The 21625-nt window shown below is 36.0% G+C and overlaps 1 protein-coding gene and 1 pseudogene across 1 annotated transcript; one reads left to right on the top strand and one right to left on the bottom strand.

Annotated features, from left to right (window-relative positions):
- Positions 1-172: 172 nt before the first annotated feature.
- LOC110660930 (dephospho-CoA kinase) lies at positions 173-17257 on the bottom strand. The gene is made up of 3 exons (XM_021819395.2): positions 17028-17257; positions 1563-1708; positions 173-773 (listed from the first exon to the last, which is right to left on the bottom strand). Exons 1-3 carry the CDS (start codon positions 17133-17135, stop codon positions 326-328), a joined length of 702 nt encoding a protein of 233 aa, XP_021675087.2. The 5' UTR covers positions 17136-17257; the 3' UTR covers positions 173-325.
- A 562-nt stretch (positions 17258-17819) lies between these two features.
- LOC110660927 (pentatricopeptide repeat-containing protein At2g33760-like) lies at positions 17820-18946 on the top strand (annotated as a pseudogene).
- Positions 18947-21625: the final 2679 nt, after the last annotated feature.

Here is a 21625-nt window from a genome sequence, read left to right as displayed (position 1 = left end):
CATACCTTCAAGAAAGCAATTCCATCTTTACCATGAATACTAACTAGGAATACATGCGAATTCAAACTTCTTTCATACTCGAGAAACTTGCATTCAAGCTCTAGCAAGTGATTTACAAAATTAAATTGATTAATTAATTCCTTTAGACATTATTCTAAGATAACAAAAAAGGCAATCAATTTGTGAATATCACATTCCAAGAATAATTCAAAGTTACGGGTATTGGCTTGATGTACACATAACTTGATCTTAAATACTCTGAAATTTTTCTTTCTAATAAATAACATATGCTTGAAAGTATCAAGCACTACAAGTTTAACATTTTCTATAATGATATCCCATAAACTTTTTTGCCAGCAACTACTCCAATTATAATGGAAATCAGAGCTGTGAAGGCTCCCTGTCTTGAAAGCCAGAATTCAGTCCATGTCAAGGGCCTAGAAACCTGGAATACTACCTTCCGAAACTGCGCTTCCAACTCCTCTAATGAGCCACTGTTATCAATGACAATGTCAGCTTTAATTCGCTTTAGATCCAACGACATCTGAGCGTTTATCCTATTTCTGGCATCCTCCTCACTGATTCTGTCCCTTGCCATGAGTCGCTGAAGCTGTGTTTCAGTATCAACCCATACAACAATAATGGGCTTCGTCCATTTATCCATCTTGGCCTCAAACAACAAAGGGATATCAAGGACAATCACCTTACACCCCCTCAACCATAGTTTCAAAATTTCATAAAAGATACCAGAGGATATATAAGGAGCCAAGAGCCTGCAACGACACTAACAGCAAAATTAAGAAGTGATGGAATATACAAATCCATGACAGTTTTTCAATACAAATGTCCTGCAATGCATTACCAATAATAACTTGGCTGCCCTAGACAAAGCCCATAATGCTTTATTAGCATAGTATTCCAGATGACAAGATTATACACCTGATATTTGACCTGGACAATTAGAAAGTCACAGGTATTAGTTCAAAATAAATTGTTTCAGTACATAGATTCTGCTTAGTGATCATGAATGTAATTTACTATGACAAAACTGCTATTTTTGAATCATCAGTGGAGTTGGATGTGAAATGCTTCATAAAACTAATTCAGATCATTCAAAAAGAGCCAACAAGCACCAAATTACTTATGTCACTGAAAGTATACTTGATCTGTTCCTATTTCAGTCAATAAACAAGGCAGATTGATGAAAACTACACAAACTCAGATGCTTCTCTTAAACCCCGGCGTTGCAATTTCAAAACAAAATGGCTATTCTCCAGAAATTTAATCACTTATTTTCTACAACACTTGAAGGTCGAAGATACAACGTAAGCCAGCCATAATCATATGGAAAAGTTAAGAAAAGATAATTACATTAAATATTTAATAACCTTAGTTTGATAGGACATGGATGGCATAGTGCAATTATTCTTTAATATAATTTTATAGTTTAATCTACTTATTCATTCCTTTATTCTTTAATTTGGAATGCGTTCCTAATGATGCAAAGGTAGTAAACAAAAACTTTTGTTGTCAATCAAACACCCAATGACTACTATCAGTACCGATTAAGAAGTTGACGTTTTGCAGGATCAGAGAACACAATTAGGCCAAGTTTTGCCCTATCAACTTCTCCACTAGCTTGCAAGATATCCTCTCCAAATGCTGCAACAACCTTATTATAGCCATCAGTATCTTTCTTCAGAACATCCTGTACACAGTACCAGCATGGCATAAGGAATGTTCCAGGATACATGTAAACGTAGAGAAAACTTTAGTAGAGAGACTATGAATCAATAGATAAATTCTATTATGATAATGTAAAATTGTCGCGCATGATATTCCAAAAATTCTTTCAAAAGAACAAGAAATTCAGCACGGAATTCATGTTAATTAGTAGCGGGTTTCATTTATCAATAACTCAGGATATCAGCTAACAAATGTCATTTGTCAGAAACATCATTTAGAGTCATTGTTTTGTCAAAAAGCCGAATAATATAATCTCACTATTAACTAACCCAGGACATTTTTTATAACCAAATTCCCCCTCCCACTACATGCAGCACACTGGGCACAAAGGGAGGACTGCTCTACCAAAGGATGGGCAGGGTAACCCTAGACAAGGTGACTAGGTTGAAGGCATGCAACTGCAAGTTGGGTAGAACACAATCCAGTCAACTAGCTTAATTGAGGATGACATTCCAGAAGCAAGTTCCTTTTCTCTCACCCAAGCATGGCAAGCAGAATCAAAGGAATGCAATTGTTAATTTTGATCTTCATTGCAGGAATTATGCAGTAATTTAATCATATGTTTCTATTTAAATTTCAAAATTACAGGAGCAAAACATACAATTCTTGAATCAATTGAATTTTCCACATAAGAATCAATAACTTGTGTAGTTATACATGGAATTGAATAAGAACAAGGGAGAAAAAAAATTTTCAGTCTTCTTTTCTTTGAAACAGGTTGTGAGCTCCCTTATTGAGCTTGTAGGTTGCGAGCTTGTAACACCCCTAATTGTATAGCCTAGTATATTTCACTATTCCGGTGACCGGTGTCAGTCCGAATAATTAATGGGATTAGAACCACATCTAAGACAACTAGATAAACCCTGAACACAAATAATTGGTAATTGTCAATTAGTTAAGTATAAATAAGAAAAATAGAACATAATAAGTTAAATGAGCAGAGAGTCACAACGATGGGTGACCTTCTCGGGAAGGACTGCGAAGTTAATTTAAACTCAAATTTCGAACCGTAAAATGTAACGCCGGGGTCCTTAGGACTATTGCGAACACAGTGGAAAAGAGAAAATCACAAAAAAGAAATGTTAAGCCAGTCAAATAAATAGGTCAGGGATCCGAAAGAAATATTGAATTATTTGCAAACCGGGTCGAACCGGCGAGGGGCAATTTGGTCAATTGACCCCTAGAACTGACTCCTGACTTGACTGTCAAATAAAATCGGAGAAAAGAAAATTTCGGGATCAAGAATTAAATTAAAGAACTAAGAAAAAATAAATGAAAAAGAAAAAAAAAAAAAAGAAAGGAAAAGAAAAAGGTTATTACATCATGGGTGACATCAATGATGATGTCATAATTAAATTTACTTTCCCTACCAAATTTGACTAAGTTTAAATCCATTAATTAAGACAAAAATAACATAAAAAAAAAAGAAGTCACTCTCATCTTCCTCCCTAAAACAGCCAGCTCCTCTACCTCATTTCACCATGAAAGGAAACTCCATTAAAACTTGTTTCAAGCTTTAAAACCTCTACTAACCATAATTTCTCCCATAACCACTTCATAAAACCTTGTGTTTGAGCTTTGAGAAGAAGATTGAAGAAGCAAAGAAAAAGAAAAAAGAAGAGAATTGAAGAATTGGACATCAAAGATTGAAGTTAGTCATTTAAACTTGGAATTTGTAGCCTAGTGTTTATGTTTAGTCTAATTAACTTAGATTTTAACTTAAATGAAAAGAAAATAATTGATGGGGGAGGAAGTGGGAATTAGGCCAGCAGTAGGTTAAGGTTGGAAATGAGTGAATTTAATGTATTTAAATGATTGTTTAAGTTGAATATTGAATATAAACTATGGATTGGTGTTTGGAATGCATTAAAGTTGAATTGCATGAAAGTGAGGGTTTTGGACCTAGGGTTTGGGAGATGAAATTTTGAGAAATGGTTCAATTGGTGTGTTTGACCTAGTTTGAATTGAAAAATAGTCATTTGTGACCAATTGTGGTATCTTGGAAGTGTTGGAATTGAATGGAAATTCGGATTGAATGTGGTCAGTTTTCTAGCGTCATGACCAAGGTCCCTTTCAGAGACCAAAACTGAAAATTTACCAACCCAATTGATGTGAGGCCAATTAGGAATGAAACTAGACACAAAATGACACATTTTTCATTTAGGAATCATGCTCAAAAAGTGACTAAAACCTAGTGAGCAGATTGACCAAATCCGGAATTAGGTATGCTGCCCTGTACAAAAATGACCAAATGAACATTTGGCCATAACTTGGGCTAGGCAGGTCTAAATGACCTGAAATTTTACCAGTAGAAAGCTGAGATATAGACCTAAAACTTTAATGAAGAACACAAACCCAAATTATGCCCTTAACCAAGTCATTTAGCCACCCAAAGTTGGTGACCTAAAACTGCCAGAACCAGTTTTGGTGCCCAGAAAATCTGGGTTAGGCCAATCCGGCAGCCATGATTCAAATGGCTATAACTTGAGTTACAATACTCCAATTGAAGTGATTCAAAAAGGGGAATAAAGTTAAGACAATAAGGAACAATTTCTATGAAGGAAATTTAGCCAAATTCTAACAGCAACATGACCAATGGAACAGTGCAACATAGGACACAAAAACTGAAAATTTGCAAATTTGACTAAAAGACTTAAAATTTGAGTAAACAATCAAAACCAACAAATTTAGTAATCAAAATGTGGTATGTGGGTGAAATTGGAATTCCCATACCTATTAAGCATTAGAAAGTCAACAAATTGACTTGAATAGTGTAGTAAATAGTAACCTTGAAACACAAATTTTAAAGAACGTCAATTTTAGCATATTAAAACTAGGTAAAAGTAAATTTGAATTTAGTTTTGGATTTATGATAAGTTGTGATACTGAAACACTGTGAAACTATGTGTTTCAGTGGAAAAGAATACCGGGAAAGAACCCGAGGCATCGAGTCAAGGCCAAGAGGCGACTCGTATAAGGTTTGTGCACAACATCAATATGCTTTAAAATTCATTTACAAAGGGCATGAAATGTGTATTATGCTTTTGCTTTGAATTGTTGAAAGTTTATTTGTGTATTTTTGAAATGGCAATAAATGTTTAGTAAATTGTTAAGATAAGTTTTGAAACCACAGTGTCATGACCATATATTTAAACACCTCACTAGCATGACTAATGGGGGAAATCAGTTTCGAATTTTGATTCCTTCTCTGGCTGAAGTGTTGAGGTGTATGCCAGTAGGAGAAGAAAAAGAATGGGTTCCCATATATTTGAGCTAGCTAGCCTTGTGTTGTGACTTCTCCTTAGCCTCTAGCTATTGAGATGATATTTGTTTCGAATGGCATGATATAACTATGTGTTTTTATGTAAATAGTTTTGAGACTTTTGAAACAAAATTGTTTGAACTAAAATCTTGTAAATCATGTTTTGTATTGATATCGCATGTTCAGTTTAATTTTTGAATAAATATGTTTTAAATTCCGCATAAAGATTATTTTAGTATATTGTGCACCACTGAGTCCTAGTACTCAGGGATGGCTGTTATTGCTGTCGCAGATATAGAGACTAGAGGAGCAACAGAAAGAGCTGCTGAGGATTGAGGAGCGAACTACTCTGAAGTTCTATCAGGTATATTTTATACCCTGATTGTAAAAATTTATTTTGATGTATGTAATGTATGTAAATGTATGGACATGTAAAATTGGTTATGAGCAGTTGTATAAAGCTTGTAATAAATTTTGGTTTGAATTTCTCTTAATGTAAATTTTTGTAATGATGTATATAAATTGTTTTATCTTTAATGAACTATGATGAAAGTATTTTGTTTTAATCTGAATAAAATTGATTAATAGTATTTTAATGATTGTTGAATTTTGAAAATTGAGAAATGATGTTGAATTTGGTTGGGATGGTTGTGGAAATTGATGAAGTTGTTGAGATAAAGTATTGGAAGTACTTTTTATAGGTATTTGAAGAACTGTGTTCTCAAAATACAGACGGCACTCTGCCGAAATTTTCATGTAATTTGCGGAAAAATAAAATGGGACAAAAATTTTTACTAGTTTTAAAACTTCGAATAAATGATTTTAATATCTATTAGAAAATGCTCACCACTTATGAAAATAAGAAAATTTTTTTAAAATCCCTTGTAGGGTACTTAATGAGTTATCGGTAAATGAAGTTCAGTAGTTCATTAGGTATTTTACGGGATCATGTTATGCCTTACAAAGGGGTAAGGTGTGACATGTTTTAGTGGTATCAGAGCAAATTTTTGAAGTATGTTTTAACTTATGAATTTGTGTCTTTTCTTTGCTAAGTACAACTGCTCAATGTCCTTATTTGTTACATACAGTGCATAACATCATAAATATGAACTAACGGAGGGAAATCTCCGTGTGTTATTTGTTTAGGAGATATCCTATTCCAGACTGATATGGAAGAAGGGGATCGTTCTGTTGAGCAATCTGTTGAAGCTGAGGTACAAGAGGAAGCCCCAGCTCTACAGAATGTCAGTGGGTCAGTGGCACTAGCCCCACAAATGCCGCAGTTTCCTGCTCATTCGCATAGCAGATGGCTGCGATGTTCCAACAAATGGCTGAGGATATGCCTGCTCAAGCTCCACCCCAGACTACTGTGGTGCAACCTCAAGCTCCAGTCAGACAGTATGACAAGCTATTGAAATATGGGCTACGGAATTCAAGGGTACAGTAGACCCTTTAGAGGCTGAGCAATGACTGGAAAGAATGGACAGAGTGTTCAAGAAGCTGCACTGCCAAGATGAACTGAAGTTTGAATACTCTATGTCACTACTGCAAGGGGATGCATATAATTGGTGAAAGACCACCCCCCACAGCTTGGCTGAACCACCAGTACTGACCTGGGATGACTTCATCAGAGAGTTCAAACAGAAATACGTCCCAGATATGTGGATCAAAAGTTACAAGAGTTTTTGAGTTTGAAGCAAGGCAATAGAATAGTGGCAGAATATGAGAGGGAGTTCTCCCGCCTAAGCCACTACACTGGGAGTCTCCTTTCTACCAGCAAGGAAAGATGCAAGAGATTTGAGAAGAATTTGAAGCCCAGCCTACAGATGCAAGTAATGGGATTCAGGCACAGTAATTTTTCAGAATTCATTTCTCAAACACTTGAGTTGGAAAGAATTGAATCAGAAGCGACCCCAGTAAAAGAAAATTAGAAAAAGCTGAGAAATCAGAGAAAGATAAGGGGGAAAAGTCAATAGAGCAAAGTCCTAGTGGTACCTCTAGAAAGAAGAAGAAATTTGATGGACCTAGCAGAGGTCGAGGTGGAAGGTTTGGAAGAGGCAAATTTTCTAGACAGAGACCCCCTAGGTCTGGTCAACAATCGAGCAGGGGTTCACAACCTCCCCGCTCCTGTGAGACTTGTGGTAAGATTCATGGGGGAGAATGCTATTGGGCAACAGGAGGCTGTTTTAACTGTGGAGGCAAGGGTCATATTGCTAAAGACTGCACTAGTGCTCCTAGATTCGGTCCAGCTCCTACTGCTGCAGAAAGATTTATTCAAAGTCCTGCTCCCAGAGGTTCACAACCAGTTGGCAGAGGAAGAGGCAGAGGTAGAGGCCATGCTTCTGGCAGTCAGAGTACTGTTGGTCAGTCAACACAAGGAAGTGCTTCAGCCAGGATTTATACGATGAGACAGCGAGAAAAGGCTGAGACTTCTGACATTGTGGCTGGTAAATTCTCTATCTCTGATCAATAAGTATTTGTGTTATTTGATCCAGGTTCAACCCACTCATATGTTAGTAATAGCATAGTCAGTTCACTTGCTGTTTCGTGTGTCAAAATGAGTTTTGAAGTGCTAGTAACTAGTCCGTTAGGACAAAAGGTTCGTGTCAACAGAATCTATAGAGACTGTCCTTTGGTGATCCAAGGACATGTTTTTTTGTCAGATTTGATTGAAATGCCCTTCAGAGATTATGATATCATCTTGGGTATGGATTGGTTAGCCAGGCATCACGCCATGATTGACTGTAGACTGAAAATAGTCACTTTTGGTCTCCCTCTGTACCGTGATGTGGTAATACATGGGGAGTGACATTTATTGTCATCAAACATCATTTCAGCTGCACTAGCCAGAAGGATAATCAGAAAGGGGTGTGAAGCATACTTGGCACATGTGATAGACACCAAAGTGGAGAGCCCAGCACTGAGGGACATCCCTACAGTATGTGACTTTTCGGATGTGTTTCCTGATGAATCGCCAGGATTACCTCCATAAAGAGAAGTGCAGTTTGAGATTGATGTTATGCCTGGTGTGGACCCAATCTCCATAACACCATATAGAATGGCACCAGCAGAACTAAAAGAATTGAAAGTGCAGTTGCAAGAGCTGCTTGACCCTTTATCCGCCCTAGTGTGTCACCTTGGGGAGCGCCAGTGTTGTTTGTAAAGAAGAAAGATGGCACTCTCCGGTTATGCATTAACTATCGCCAGTTAAATAAGGTGACAATAAAGAATAGATATCCATTGCCCCGCATTGATGATTTGTTTGATCAGTTGAGGGGTGCAGCTGTGTTCTCCAAAATTAACCTGAGATTAAGTTATTATCAGCTGAAAGTACAAGAGCAGAGTATTCTTAAAACTGCCTTTAGAACCCGTTATGGCTATTATGAGTTCTTGGTCATACCATTCGGGTTAACTAATGCTCCGGCTGCTTTTATGGATCTGATGAACACTATCTTCAGACCATACCTCGATCAATTTGTTGTGGTATTCATAGATGATATATTGGTTTATTCAAGGAGTGCAGAAGAGCATGATAGACATCTGCGGATTGTACTGCAAACTTTGAGAGAAACAGCTATATGCAAAACTATCAAAATGTGAATTTTGGCTGAAGAAAATATCCTTTTTGGGGCATGTAGTATCGGTAGAGGGCATCAAGGTAGATCCAAGTAAGATAGAAACTGTCCTTAATTGAAGGCACCCAGAAATATCACGGAAATTCGTATTTTTCTGGGTTTAGCTGGATATTACAGTTGATTTGTGAAAGAATTCTCCATGTTGGCATCTCCATTGACCAAGCTGCTTAGGAAAGATGTGAAATTTCAGTGGACGGATAAATGTCAACAGAGTTTTGATGAATTAAAGAGATGTTTGACTAAGGCTCCAGTCCTGACTTTACCTACTTCGGGTAAAGAATACACAGTTTACAGTGATGCTTTTCACACTGGGTTAGGCTGTGTATTGATGCAAGATCGAAATGTCATTGCCTATGCATCACGCCAGCTAAAACCGCATAAGAGGAATTATCCGAGACATAACTTAGAGCTTACAGCTATTGTGTTCGCTCTTAAGATCTGGAGACATTATTTGTATGGGGAGAAGCGCTACATCTACGCAGATCATAAGAGTTTGAAGTATTTGAGCACTCAGAAAGAGTTGAATTTGAGACAGAGGAGATGGTTAGAGTTGATAAAAGACTATGATTGTCTGATAGACTATCAACCAGGGAAAGCTAATGTAGTGGTTGACGCCTTAAGTTTCAAGACTATGGCGAGTCTACAGGTTACTCCTTTGTCTATGGTACATGAGTTGAGATCATTACATGCCAGCTTAGAGATTAATGATAAGGGGCAGACAGCAGTTGCATGGCATGTACAGCCAGTATTGATTGATCAGATTAGAATGGCTGCTCAGAATGATCAGAAGTATCAGAAGCTGTTGGAAGAAGTCCGACAGGGCAAGAAGCCAGAATTCTCAATTAGAGATGACAGTCTACTGCTACACCAGGGCAGAATGTGTGTTCCTAATGATGTTGATTTGAGAAAGATCATTTTAAAGGAAGCACATGAGTCTCCTTTAGCCATGCAACCTGGTAGCACAAAAATGTATAGAGGGCTAAGGAGCATTACTGGTGGATAGATATGAAAAGAGATGTGGCAGAGTTTATTTCCAAATGCCTAACTTGTTAGCAAGTGAAGGCAGAGCATCAAGTACCTGCTGGTTTGTTACATCCACTACCAGTACCAGAATGGAAATGGGAGAGAATAACAATGGATTTTGTGATGGGACTTCCGAGGACACAGAAGAGTCATGATGCAGTATGGGTCATTGTTGACAGACTAATCAAGTCTGCTCATTTTCTGCCAGTTCGGATGGACTACAGTTTAGAAAGATTGGGCAATTTGTACATTGATGAGATAGTAAGACTGCATGGAGTGCCAGTATCCATCGTATCAGACAAAAATCCTAGGTTCACTTCTAGATTCTGAGGTAGTCTTCAGAGAGCCCTAGGAACTAGATTGAACTTCAGTACGGCATTCCACCCACAGACAGATGGCCAGTCTGAGAGGGTAATTCAGATCTTAGATGACATGCTACAGGCTTGTGTGATTGAATTTGAGGGCATTTGGGACATACACTTGCCTTTGATTGAGTTTGCTTACAACAACAGCTACTAATCAAGCATTGGGATGCCTCCATATAAAGCTTTGTATGGCAGAAAATGTAGAACTCCCCTGTGTTGGGATGAAGTAAGTGAAAGGAAGATGATTGGGCCCGAAATTGTTCAGCAAACTGAAGAGAAGATCAGGTTGATCAGAGATCGACTTAAGACTGCATCAGACCGTCAGAAGTCCTATATTGGTCTGAAGAGAAGGGATATTGAGTATGCAGTGGGTGAGAGAGTATTCCTCAAGGTTTCCCCTTGGAAGAAAATTATGAGATTCGGCAGAAAAGGAAAACTGAGTCCTCGTTTCATTGAGCCATATGAGGTTCTGGAAAGAGTGAGTCCTTTGGCATATCGATTGGCACTACCTCCAGAGTTGGAGAAGATACATAACGTCTTCCATGTGTCTATGTTGAGGAAGTATCGATCAGACCCATCTCATGTACTACTAGTAGAAGAAATTAAAGTGAATTCAAACCTCACATATGAGGAAGAACGCATAGAGATTCTAGCTTATGAGGTGAAGCAACTACGGAACAAGCAGATACCGTTAGTGAAAATGCTGTGGAACCATCATTCGGGCTAAGAAGCTACTTGGGAACGAGAGGAGGACATGAGGAGACTACAACCACAGCTGTTTAGAGACTGATACCAGGCAAAATTTCGAGACGAAATTTATTTAGGGGGGGGGGGGGGAGGATTGTAACACCCCTAATTGTATAGCCTGGTATATTTTACTATTCCGGTGACCGGTGTCGGTCCAGATAATTAATGGGATTAGAACCACATCTAAGACAACTAGATAAGCCCTGAACACAAATAATTGGTAATTGTCAATTAGTTAAGTATAAATAAGAAAAACAGAACATAATAAGTTAAATGAGCCGAGAGTCACAGCAATGGGTGATACTGCGAAGTCAATTTAAACTCAAATTTCGAACCGTAAAATGTGATGCCGTAGTCCTTAGGACTATTGCGAACACAGTGGAAAAGAGAAAATCACAAAAAAGAAATGTTAAGCCGGTCAAATAATCAGGTCAGGAATCCGGAAGAAATATTGAATTATTTACAAACTGGGTCTAACCGGCGAGGGGCAATTTGGTCAATTGACCCCTAGAGCTGACTCCTGACTTGACTGTCAAATAAAATCGAAGAAAAGAAAAATTCGGGATCAAAAATTAAATTAAAGAACTAAAGAAAAATAAATGAAAAAGAAAAAAAAAGAAAGCAAAAGAAATAGGTTATTACATCATGGGTGACATCAATGATGATGTCATAATTAAATTTATTTTTCCTACCAAATTTGACTAAGTTAAAATCCATTAATTAAGACAAAAATAACATAATAAAAAAAAAAGAAGTCACTCTCATCTTCCTCCCTAAAACAGCCGACTCCTCTCCCTCATTTCACCATGAAAGAAAACTCCATTAAAGCTTGTTTCAAGCTTTAAAACCTCTACTAAACCCTAATTTCTCCCATAACCACTTCATAAAACCTTGTGTTTGAGCTTTGAGAAGAAGATTGAAGAAGCAAAGAAAAAGAAAAAAGAAGAAAATTGAAGAATTGGACATCAAAGATTGAGGTTAGTCATTTAAACTTGGAATTTGTAGCATAGTATTTATATTTAGTCTAATTAACTTAGATTTTAACTTAAATGAAAAGAAAATAATTGATGGGGGAGGAAGTGGGAATTCAGCCAGCAATTTAAATGGTTGTTTAAGATGAATATTGCATATAAACTATGGATTGGTGTTTGGAATGCATTAAAGTTGAATTGCATGAAAATTAGGGTTTTAGACCTAGGGTTTGGGAGATGAAATTTTGAGAAATGGTTCAATTGGTGTGTTTGACCTAGTTTGAGCTAAAAAATGGTCACTTGTGACCAATTGTGGTATGTTGGAAGTGTTGGAATTGAATGGAAATTCGGATTGGATGTGGTCAGTTTTCTGGCAGCATGACCAAAGTCCCTTTCCTGTACCAAAACTGAAAATTTACCAACCCAATTGGTGTGAGGCTAATTGGGAATGAAACTAGACACGAAATGACACATTTTTCATTTAGGAATCATGCCCAAAAAGTGATTAAAACCTAGTGAACAAATTGACCAAATCCAGAATTAGGTATGCTACCCTGTACAAAAATGACCAAATAAACAAGGCCATAACTTGGGCTAGGCAAGTCTAAATTACCTGAAATTTTACCAGTAGAAAACTGAGATATAGACCTAAAACTTTCATGAAGAACACAAACCCAAATTATGCCATTAACCAAGTCATTTAGCCACCCAAAGTTGGTGACCTAAAACTGCCAGAACCAGTTTTGGTGCCCAGAAAATCTAGGTTAGGCCAATCCAGCAGCCATGATTCAAATAGCTATAACTTGAGCTACAAAAACTCCAATTAGAGTGATTCAAAAAGGAGAATAAAGTTAAGACAATAAGGAACAATTTCTATGAAGGAAACTTAGCCAAATTCTAACAGCAACATGACCAATGGAACAGTGCAACATAGGACACAAAAACTGAAAATTTGTAAATTTGCCTAAAAGACTTAAAATTTGAGTAAACAACCAAAACCAACAAATTTAGTAACCAAAATGTAGTATGTGGGTGAAATTGGAATTCCCATACCTATTAAGCATTAGAAAGTCAACAAATTGACTTCAATAGTGTAGTGAATAGTAACCCCGAAACACAAATTTTAAAGAACGTCAATTTTAACATATTAAAACTAGGTAAAAGTAAATTTAAATTTAAATTTATTGTTGGATTTATGATAAGTTGTGATACTGAAACACTGTGAAACTGTGTGTTTCAGTGGAAAAGAATACCGGGAAAGAACCCAAGGCATCGAGTCAAGGCCAAGAGGCGACTTGTATAAGGTTTGTGTACAACATCAATATGCTTTAAAATTCATTTACAAAGCGCATGAAATGTGTATTATGCTTTTGCTTTGAATTGTTGAAAGTTTATTTGTGTATGTTTGAAAAGGCAATAAATGTTTAGTAAATTGTTAAGATAAGTTTTGAAACCACAGTATCATGACCATATATTTGAACACCTCACCAGCATGACTAGTGGGGGAAATCAGTTTCGAATTTTGATTCCTTCTCTGGCTAAAGTGTTGAGGTGTGTGCCAGTAGAAGAAGAAAAAGAATGGGTTCCCATATATTTGAGCTAGCTAGCCTTGTGTTGTGACTTCTCCTTAGCCTTTGGCTATTGAGATGATATTTGTTTCGAATGGCATGATATAACTGTATGTTTTTATGTAAATAGTTTTGAGACTTTTGAAATAAAATTATTTGAATTAAAATCTTGTAAATCATGTTTTGTATTGATATCGCATGTTCAGTTTAATTTTTGAATAAATATATTTTAAATTCCGCATAAAAATTATTTTAGTATGTTGTGCACCACTGAGCCCTAGTACTCAGCGATTGCTGTTATTGCTGTCGCAGATATAGAGACTAGAGGAGCAGCAGAGAGAGCTGCTGAGGATTGAGGAGCGAACTACTCTGAAGTTCTATCGGGTATATTTTATACCCTGATTGTAAAAATTTATTTTAATGTATGTAAAGTATGTAAATGTATGGACATGTAAAATTGGTTATAAGCAGTTGTATAAAGCTTGTAATAAATTTTGGTTTGGATTTCTCTTAATGTAAATTTTTGTAATGATGTATATAAATTGTTTTATCTTTAATGAAATATGAATGAAAGTATTTTGTTTCAATTTGAATAGAATTGATTAGTAGTATTTTAATGATTGTTGAATTTTAGAAATTGAGAAATGATGTTGAATTTGGTTGGGATGGTTGTGTAAATTGATGAAGTTGTTGAGATAAAGTATTGGAAGTTCTTTTTATAGGTATTTGAAGAACTGTTTTCTCAAAATAAAGACGGCACTCTGCCAAAATTTCTATATAATTTGAGAAAAAATAAAATGGGACAAAAAATTTTACTAGTTTTAAAACTTCAAATAAATGATTTTAATATCTATTAGAAAATGCTCACCACTTATAAAAATAAGAAAATTATTTTAAAATCCGTTGTAGGGTACTTAATGAGTTATCGGTAGGTGAAGTTCGGTAGTTCATTAGGTATTTTACGGGATCATGTTATACCTTACAGAGGGGTAAGGTGTGACAAAGCTCCCTTGTGAGCTTGTATCGAGTATCACCATAGGTCAAGAAAAGAACAAAGGAACCGTCCTGTGACATAATCTGTAATTCGGGGCCTTATCAACTTGGTACAGGAGCCTATGTCATGGAAGACTGCAATAACAACAATCCAATGATGCAACAACTTGAAACCTTCATGAAACAATACCAAGGGCACAGACAATGAGATCGCATGGAAAGGGAGCAGGAACATCCTCTTTGGGCAGCACAAAACAAGGAATTATCCATCTGTTTGGAGACGCTCTCACAAGAATTAACCTCCACTCTATCAGAGGATCGAAGTGCAGAATCCAGCCACATACAAATACAGGGGGAAGCAAGCTGGGAGGCTCCTGAATATGAACTTGAGAAACAGTAGCAAAGGGAGAAATTATGTACCTCAATATGCAAAGTTTAACTTCCCTAAATTCAGTAGAACTGAAGATTTATTGGGGTGGTTGAATTGCTGCAAACATTTCTACTGACACCAAAAGATTGCAGACAGCAAATCCTTTCATCTTGAAAGGAAGGCACAAAAATAGTTATTGTGCCTAGAAAAGGACCAACCACTAGTGACTTGGAATCAATTGAAAGACCACTGTAATTGAAGGTTCGGAATGGTCAGGAAATACCAATTGGAAGAGCTCATTAATTTTCAACAGATCAATTCTGTTGACGATTATGAGGAACTTTTTGAGTAGCTTGTTGCCAGGTCAAGAGCTAACACAAATTCAAAAACTCCAACCTTCATAGTTGGACTAAAAATTCAATCATATCGAGACTCAAGATCCAACGACCAGCCGATTTTGAGGACACCATTAGTTTAGCTTGTCTAACAAAGCAGAAAAGGAAAAGTTACAAAAATGAATATGAAGGCCACCAATCAAAAGTGATCATGCAGCTAGAAAACTTAATATCAACGAGCAATTTATTATTATTATTATTATTATTTTAAGAATATGGTTCATGAACCCGTAAGACCCACAAAGATACGTACACCAAAGGAAATAGAAGAGAGGTGTAAAAAGAGCATTTGTTATCATTGTGATGAGTTTTTCACACAAGGGTACAATGCAAACAACTTTTTGTGTTGAAGCAAATGGGGAAGAAAAGAGAGAATCCTATTCAGACATGGAATTAGAAGAGCCAAGTGGTAAGTCACTTGATGAAGCTTCCTGGGAAAATAAACAACACAACATCACATATTTTCCTGACTTCTACACATGGGGACAAGCTTGTTTTCAAGAAAGAAGGTGATCATATAGGCCTAGCAACAAGCAAACATACAACAGGCTGGGCAAAAAGTGAGGACCGGTTGACTGAAGGTGGATAACCCCCATTCAAGGCAACCGGGTTGAAGGCGGGCAACTGCAAGGTGAGAAGAACACAATCTGGTTGTCCACCTCAATTATGGGAGACCTTTAGGTTGGTAAAATGTAATCTGGTCAGCCAACTGAATTGAGGATGACCTTTTAGAAGCAAGTTACCTTCTCTCACATAGCATGGCTAGCAAAATTAAAGGAAATGCAATCATTACTTTTTATCTTCATTGCAGGCATTAGGCAATAATTTATTCCTATATTTTTTTTATTTAAATTTTGGAATTATAAGAGCAAAATATGCAATTCCTTAATCAGTTGTATTTTCCAATTAAGGATCCATAATTTGTGTATTTATGCATGGAATTGAGTAAAAATAAGGGAGGAAAAAAAATTTCAGTTCTTTCTTTTCTTTGAAAAACAGGTTGCAAGCTTCCTTATTGAGTTTGTAGGTTGCTAGCTCGCTTGTGAGCTTGTATTGAGTATCACTATAAGTTGACAAAAGAATAAGTCCAAGTCCCCTTGTACAACCATCCCATGACACGATTTGTAACCGACGACTTTTTCAACTATGCATGTGAATGTTATTTAAGTGTCAAGAGATGAAGAAAACATAAGCACATCAAACACCGCCTTTAAGTTAGGGATTTCCAGTAACCTAATACATCTATCACCAATGTTCTAGCTATCTTCGTTGCAATTACTTCAGACACACCATCAGCCTTATCACCATCACTGGCACTACAGCGAGCATTACCTTCATTACCATTAGCACCACCCACCACCGATAATATCACCAACAAAAACACTCTGATCAAGATATACACATATAACTTAAAATTGATAATGCTTCACTACTTCCATTTGACATTAGTGTACTTCACAGTTCACATTTGCAATATGACTATGAAAAAATAATTCAGCCCTTTTTAGCATTAATAGCTGATAATTCTAGTTTTATCTAACAATCCCATAGCGTCATGTTATAGCAATCAATGATTGCAGTCACTAGATGTTATAATTGTTTGGTAGTAATCTTGGTCACCTCCACAGAAACCTTTGATGATCGCTCAGCGTTTACTAGAAGGATGAGCATGGCATCCGGGACTCAAATCCAAATTTAGCTCGTTGAGAAATAATAATAATGATACAGCCATGGCTAACCCAAAATTAAACTTAAAAAAAAAAATGAAAGCAGTAAACTGAAAAATGCCCAAATTACATAATCGTAGTTAGCTCTGCGAATTCTCAATCAAAGTTGTCCGGAATGGACAGAATTAGAAAAATCCAACTAGAAAACAAGGAATTATATCAGATTATACAGGCTAAAAACATGGAGAAAGTAAATAAAGAAGAGCAGAAGAAAAGAAGGCATACACGAGCAACAAGATCGGCGTCAACGACAGGAATCCCGATGGACTTAAAAAGATTGGAGACCGTACTCTTCCCCGACGCAATTCCGCCCGTCAATCCTACAATCCTCATTCTCACTCTCTCTTTCTCAGCTTCACTTTGCAGTATAAATATCCTTTTGTAACTTAAGTATTTAACCAACCATGTATCAAGTACGCCTTTTCATCTCATCGACTCATCCCCGGATAAATTTTGACAAATGCCTAGCTTACATAAGATATAATATTACAATCATTTAATTAAAAAATATAATATAAAATTTTATTAATTTTTAAATTTTATATTATAAAACTTTTTTAAATTTTAATCAATATTTTTTTTTCTCTTTTAAATCGTATGTAAATTGAATCATTTTTCTCTTCATAAATAAAATAATTTTTCATACGTAAAGAAAATAATTTTATATTTTATATTTAAAATGAGAGAAAAATATTAATTAAGTGTCATACACGAGTTATTTATATTAATTTTTAATTAAAAAATTAATAATTTAAAAATTTAAAATAATTTATATTATATTTTAAAATTAAAAAATTATAATATAATAATTATATAAGTTTAGAAATGATTATTAAAATTTATCCACTAACGTTTGCAGTTATGGTTTCTCAGTTAATTTTCTTGAATGGGGTAGTGGAATATTTTCTTGTGATCTTTATCAAACTTTTTGACGACAATTTGCATTTGTTGTGCATTTAGTGCAGTGGTATCATGATTCCCTCCCCCGATGCTGGCGCGGGTTCGATTCTCCTGGATGAGTCTTTTGCTGCGAGAAGGTTTTGCTATCTGTCTGTTGCAGCCGTTCTATGAAATCAAATTCTTTACCTAATCCTCAGCTCAGCATTGCGGTAGACAGACTGATTCAACTTCTACAGAAGTGTATTTCTCAGATTCACGTCCTCAAAATCCAAGCCCAACTCAATTTCCATAAACTCCGCTCTTAACACCACCATTACCCAACATTTAATCACTGCCTGCCAGAATCTATCCCTCTTGCACTCGTCTCTCCTTCTCTTCTTCGCACCTCCCTATGTCCCGTGTTTTCACTCGTAACACTCTTATAAGAGCCTTCTCCCACTCTCAAGCTTCTTATATTCCATATTTCTCCCACTCTCAAGCTCCTTATATTCCATTTTCGATATATTCCCACATGCATAACAACTCCATTCTTCCTAATAACCACACATTTCCTTCCCTTCTCAAGTCCTTGTCTGACTTTAAAGATTTCAAGCAAAGCCAATGCGTGCACACCCATGTTATAAAGTTTGTTTATCTAATATTTTATGTCCAGAACTCCCTGCTATATGTCTACACGTCATGTGGCCATATGCGGCTGTGTCGGCAACTGTTTGATGAAATACCTGATAAAGAGTTGTCTCTGGACTGTTTTGATTATGGGGCATGGTAATGCTGGGAACTATGATGATGCGTTGATTGCTGTTGAGCAAATGCAATATGCGGGTGTATTGCCTAATCATGTTACCATGGTGAATATGTTGGGTAGTTTGGGGCCATTGAAATGGGTATTTGGATACATTATCTTGTAAGGAGGAATAGGTGGGAGTCGGATGTGATTTTAGGGACTTCTTTGATTTATATGTGTATGAAATGCGGGAGAACTGATGAAGGTTTCAATTTGTTAAGAAGCATGAAAGAGAAGAACACTTTTGCTTGGAATGCGGTCAACCATATTTTTGCTAAATGTTGGCCGGAGGCTGTTCTATGGCACGGTAGGATGAAGCAAGACCCAAATGAAGTCAATCTGGTGAATATGCTTAGTGCTTGCATTTATTGATTAGTAGGAAGTATGGATTTTCACCCAATGCTAAACCAATGTTTCCTGCTGCATCTAATGGAGAGAAAATTAATCAAATAGATTTGATTGGTTTGCCGACCCCAAATTTTTAGTATAAAGGCTTAGTTTAATTGAGTTGAGTTTGATTTGATTAGTTTAGTTCAATTCAATTCGACTTATTGATTTGGACTTCATCTTGGACTTGTTTAGATTTATTTTAGACCAAATTTCAATTTTATTTCCTATTTATAATTCTAGTTTAAGATTTAACAATAATTAATTAAAAAAAATAAACTATTTAATTTGATTCTCCTATATTTCTAAAAAAAACCAAATTATTTAAAATAAAAACTTAAACAAATCAAATTTTTTAAAATAAAAACTTAACGAAATCAAAATATCAAGAAAATCAAATCAAACTTTTAGATTGAATCAATTTGGTCAATTTTTTACTTAAACTGAAATTTGTTCACATATAGGGAGAAGGCTATAGCAGGAGAAGAATAATCGCAAAAGAATAATCAAAGAAAAAGAATAGGAGGAAGAGGGAGTTGAGATCTAAACACGAGAGAGTTATATATATATATATATAATCATGTGCACTTACCATATAGAATTATAATATTTTATAATTATAGTATTTAATTATGTTTTTTATTTAATTTTTTTTAATTTTCTTTTAAATATTTTTATTATTATCGTTATTACACAATTTTCATAACTAACTAATTAAAAATATTAGAAAATTTTAATAATTTTATAAATTTCTTATTTAATGATTTTTAAATTTTTAATTATTTCATTTAATTGTAAAAATTTAAGAATTATATATATCAAAATTAATAAAATAATTTAAGATTATACTATAAAAGTAGTCACATAAGTTAAATATGTAACACCCCAATTTTTTAAATTTATTATTTTGTGAGTAAATATTAATATTTTATTTTATTTAAATTTTAGAAAATTTTTTGAAATTTTTCGAATTTTAGAAATCGGGTTCGATTTTTCGAAAATTTAAAACTTTGATAATTTTTAAAAATTAATTTAAAGACCACGTGGCAAAACTAAAAATATATTTAGACTCTAAGAATTTTTCTGGGTTTTCTAGAATTTTTGTGAAATTTTTGGGCCTCATTTTTTGTCCCAATATAGAGTAAAAATTTAAAATTTTGTATCCTCAATCGGACTGGCCGAATCGAACTGGACCGGATCGGACCGATGGAATCGGGCCGACCTTCCTCTTCTTTTTCTTTCTTCCTCGCATGTTCCTGTTCCTCTTCCTCTCTCTCCCATTTTCTCTCTCCTCCCTCCTCTCCACGTCACGCCGCCGCCACCCTAGCCTCCCCACCTCGCCACCGCGCTGCCCCAGCCCTTCCCTTCCGGCGATCGACACTCCAGGCAGCCAAAAATGATAGGCGAAGCTCCCCCTGCTCGCGCGCATTGTTGCAACTTCTCGGCCAAAATTCGGCCGATCCGGCCACCGTTTGGGTCGGGTCTTGTGTCAATCCTCATCTACACCTCGAGAGTTTTCCATAAATACCAAGAACATTAAAATTCATTAAACGATTTGCCTAATTTTTGTCCGAAAAGTCTTAGCCCATTTCGATTTTTTTGCTACATTTCTCGCAAACCGTGAACCCCATGAGAAAACCGAGAGTACCAGAGCTCTCCACTCATCGAGAGCTTCACGGCAATATAAATTTCAAAATTTTTTGACACTGTTTTTTAGTGAGTCCCACGAAATTTCGTAGTATTTTTCTGAGCACTAAATGAGCTTAGAAAATTTTGTAAAAATTATATACTAACCCCCGTATTGTGGGCTTCGCATAGGTACCTTCAATTCATAGAAATTCGACGGTTGCCCGGATCTGTAAATTTCCGGCTAGGCAGAGAGGCTACCAAAAAAGCCTTGAAATTGGATCGAGATTTTGGCTACCCCACCATTTTCAAAAGTCCCGAGCGTGTTCTCGAGATCAGAATCAGTATAGGTAAACCCGAACCTTACTTTTTCGTAATTTTCTAGTGCTTGAATTGGATTAAAAATCCATAAAATATTCGTGATAGCTCAGAAAATTATGATTCTTTTGCATTAGTTTAGTAATATTGCTAAGGACTACAGGGAAAAGTTTTAGAATTTTTAGAGTTTATTTGGGTAGTTTTTGCAAAAAGGGTCAATTATAAGGACTAAACTGTAATTTTACATTTTGTGATTCATGACTGTTTGGATGGGCCCAGGAGGGGCTGTGTGATGTGATTGAGATATGGATGTATGGTTTGTGGATATAGAAGTACGTTTTAAGCCCTTTTGCTGGTTGGGTAGGTCATAGGTATAGGGGAGACTCTGCTGGATTTTCGACACGACTTATGACATCTTTGGTCTTTTCTTAGTTTGTATTGAGTCAAATTTATTAAATAATTATAATAAACTTGTCAAGTGAGCCGGGACAACCTTTTTCCTCTGTCCAGCTGCCACAGTGACTTCGGTTGAGTCTATGAGTAAAATATTAATTTTAATTGTAATTTCGTTATTATTATATGTTCAAGTATGCCCATGCATCACTTTTATGTATATATCTATGTAGTTAAACTCTAGGCACGTTTTATGTTGCATTCACAACTGTTAAAGTGCCACAGATATTGTTTATGGTAATTTAGAGCAGTGTGCGTGCTTTGGCGTGCGTGTGATATGGTGTTGGATATGGATAGGACGGGTAGACAAGGCTTGAGATCTTCGCTGGAACTCGGTCCTTCGGGGTAGACACGG

The sequence above is a fragment of the Hevea brasiliensis genome, chromosome 2 (genome assembly GCF_030052815.1).
Source record: "Hevea brasiliensis isolate MT/VB/25A 57/8 chromosome 2, ASM3005281v1, whole genome shotgun sequence".
In the NCBI taxonomy this organism is placed as follows: domain Eukaryota; kingdom Viridiplantae; phylum Streptophyta; class Magnoliopsida; order Malpighiales; family Euphorbiaceae; genus Hevea; species Hevea brasiliensis.
This window is presented reverse-complemented; position numbering and strand designations above follow the sequence as displayed.

Coding starts and splice junctions, on each gene's coding strand:
- LOC110660930 (XM_021819395.2), bottom strand. CDS start 17,135: ATGAGGATTGTAGGATTGACGGGCGGAATTGCGTCGGGGAAGAGTACG. Junction 1,709..17,027: donor ACGCCGATCTTGTTGCTCGT/GTATGCCTTCTT, acceptor TACTGTGTACAG/GATGTTCTGAAGAAAGATAC. Junction 774..1,562: donor AAACGTCAACTTCTTAATCG/GTACTGATAGTA, acceptor GTGTCGTTGCAG/GCTCTTGGCTCCTTATATAT.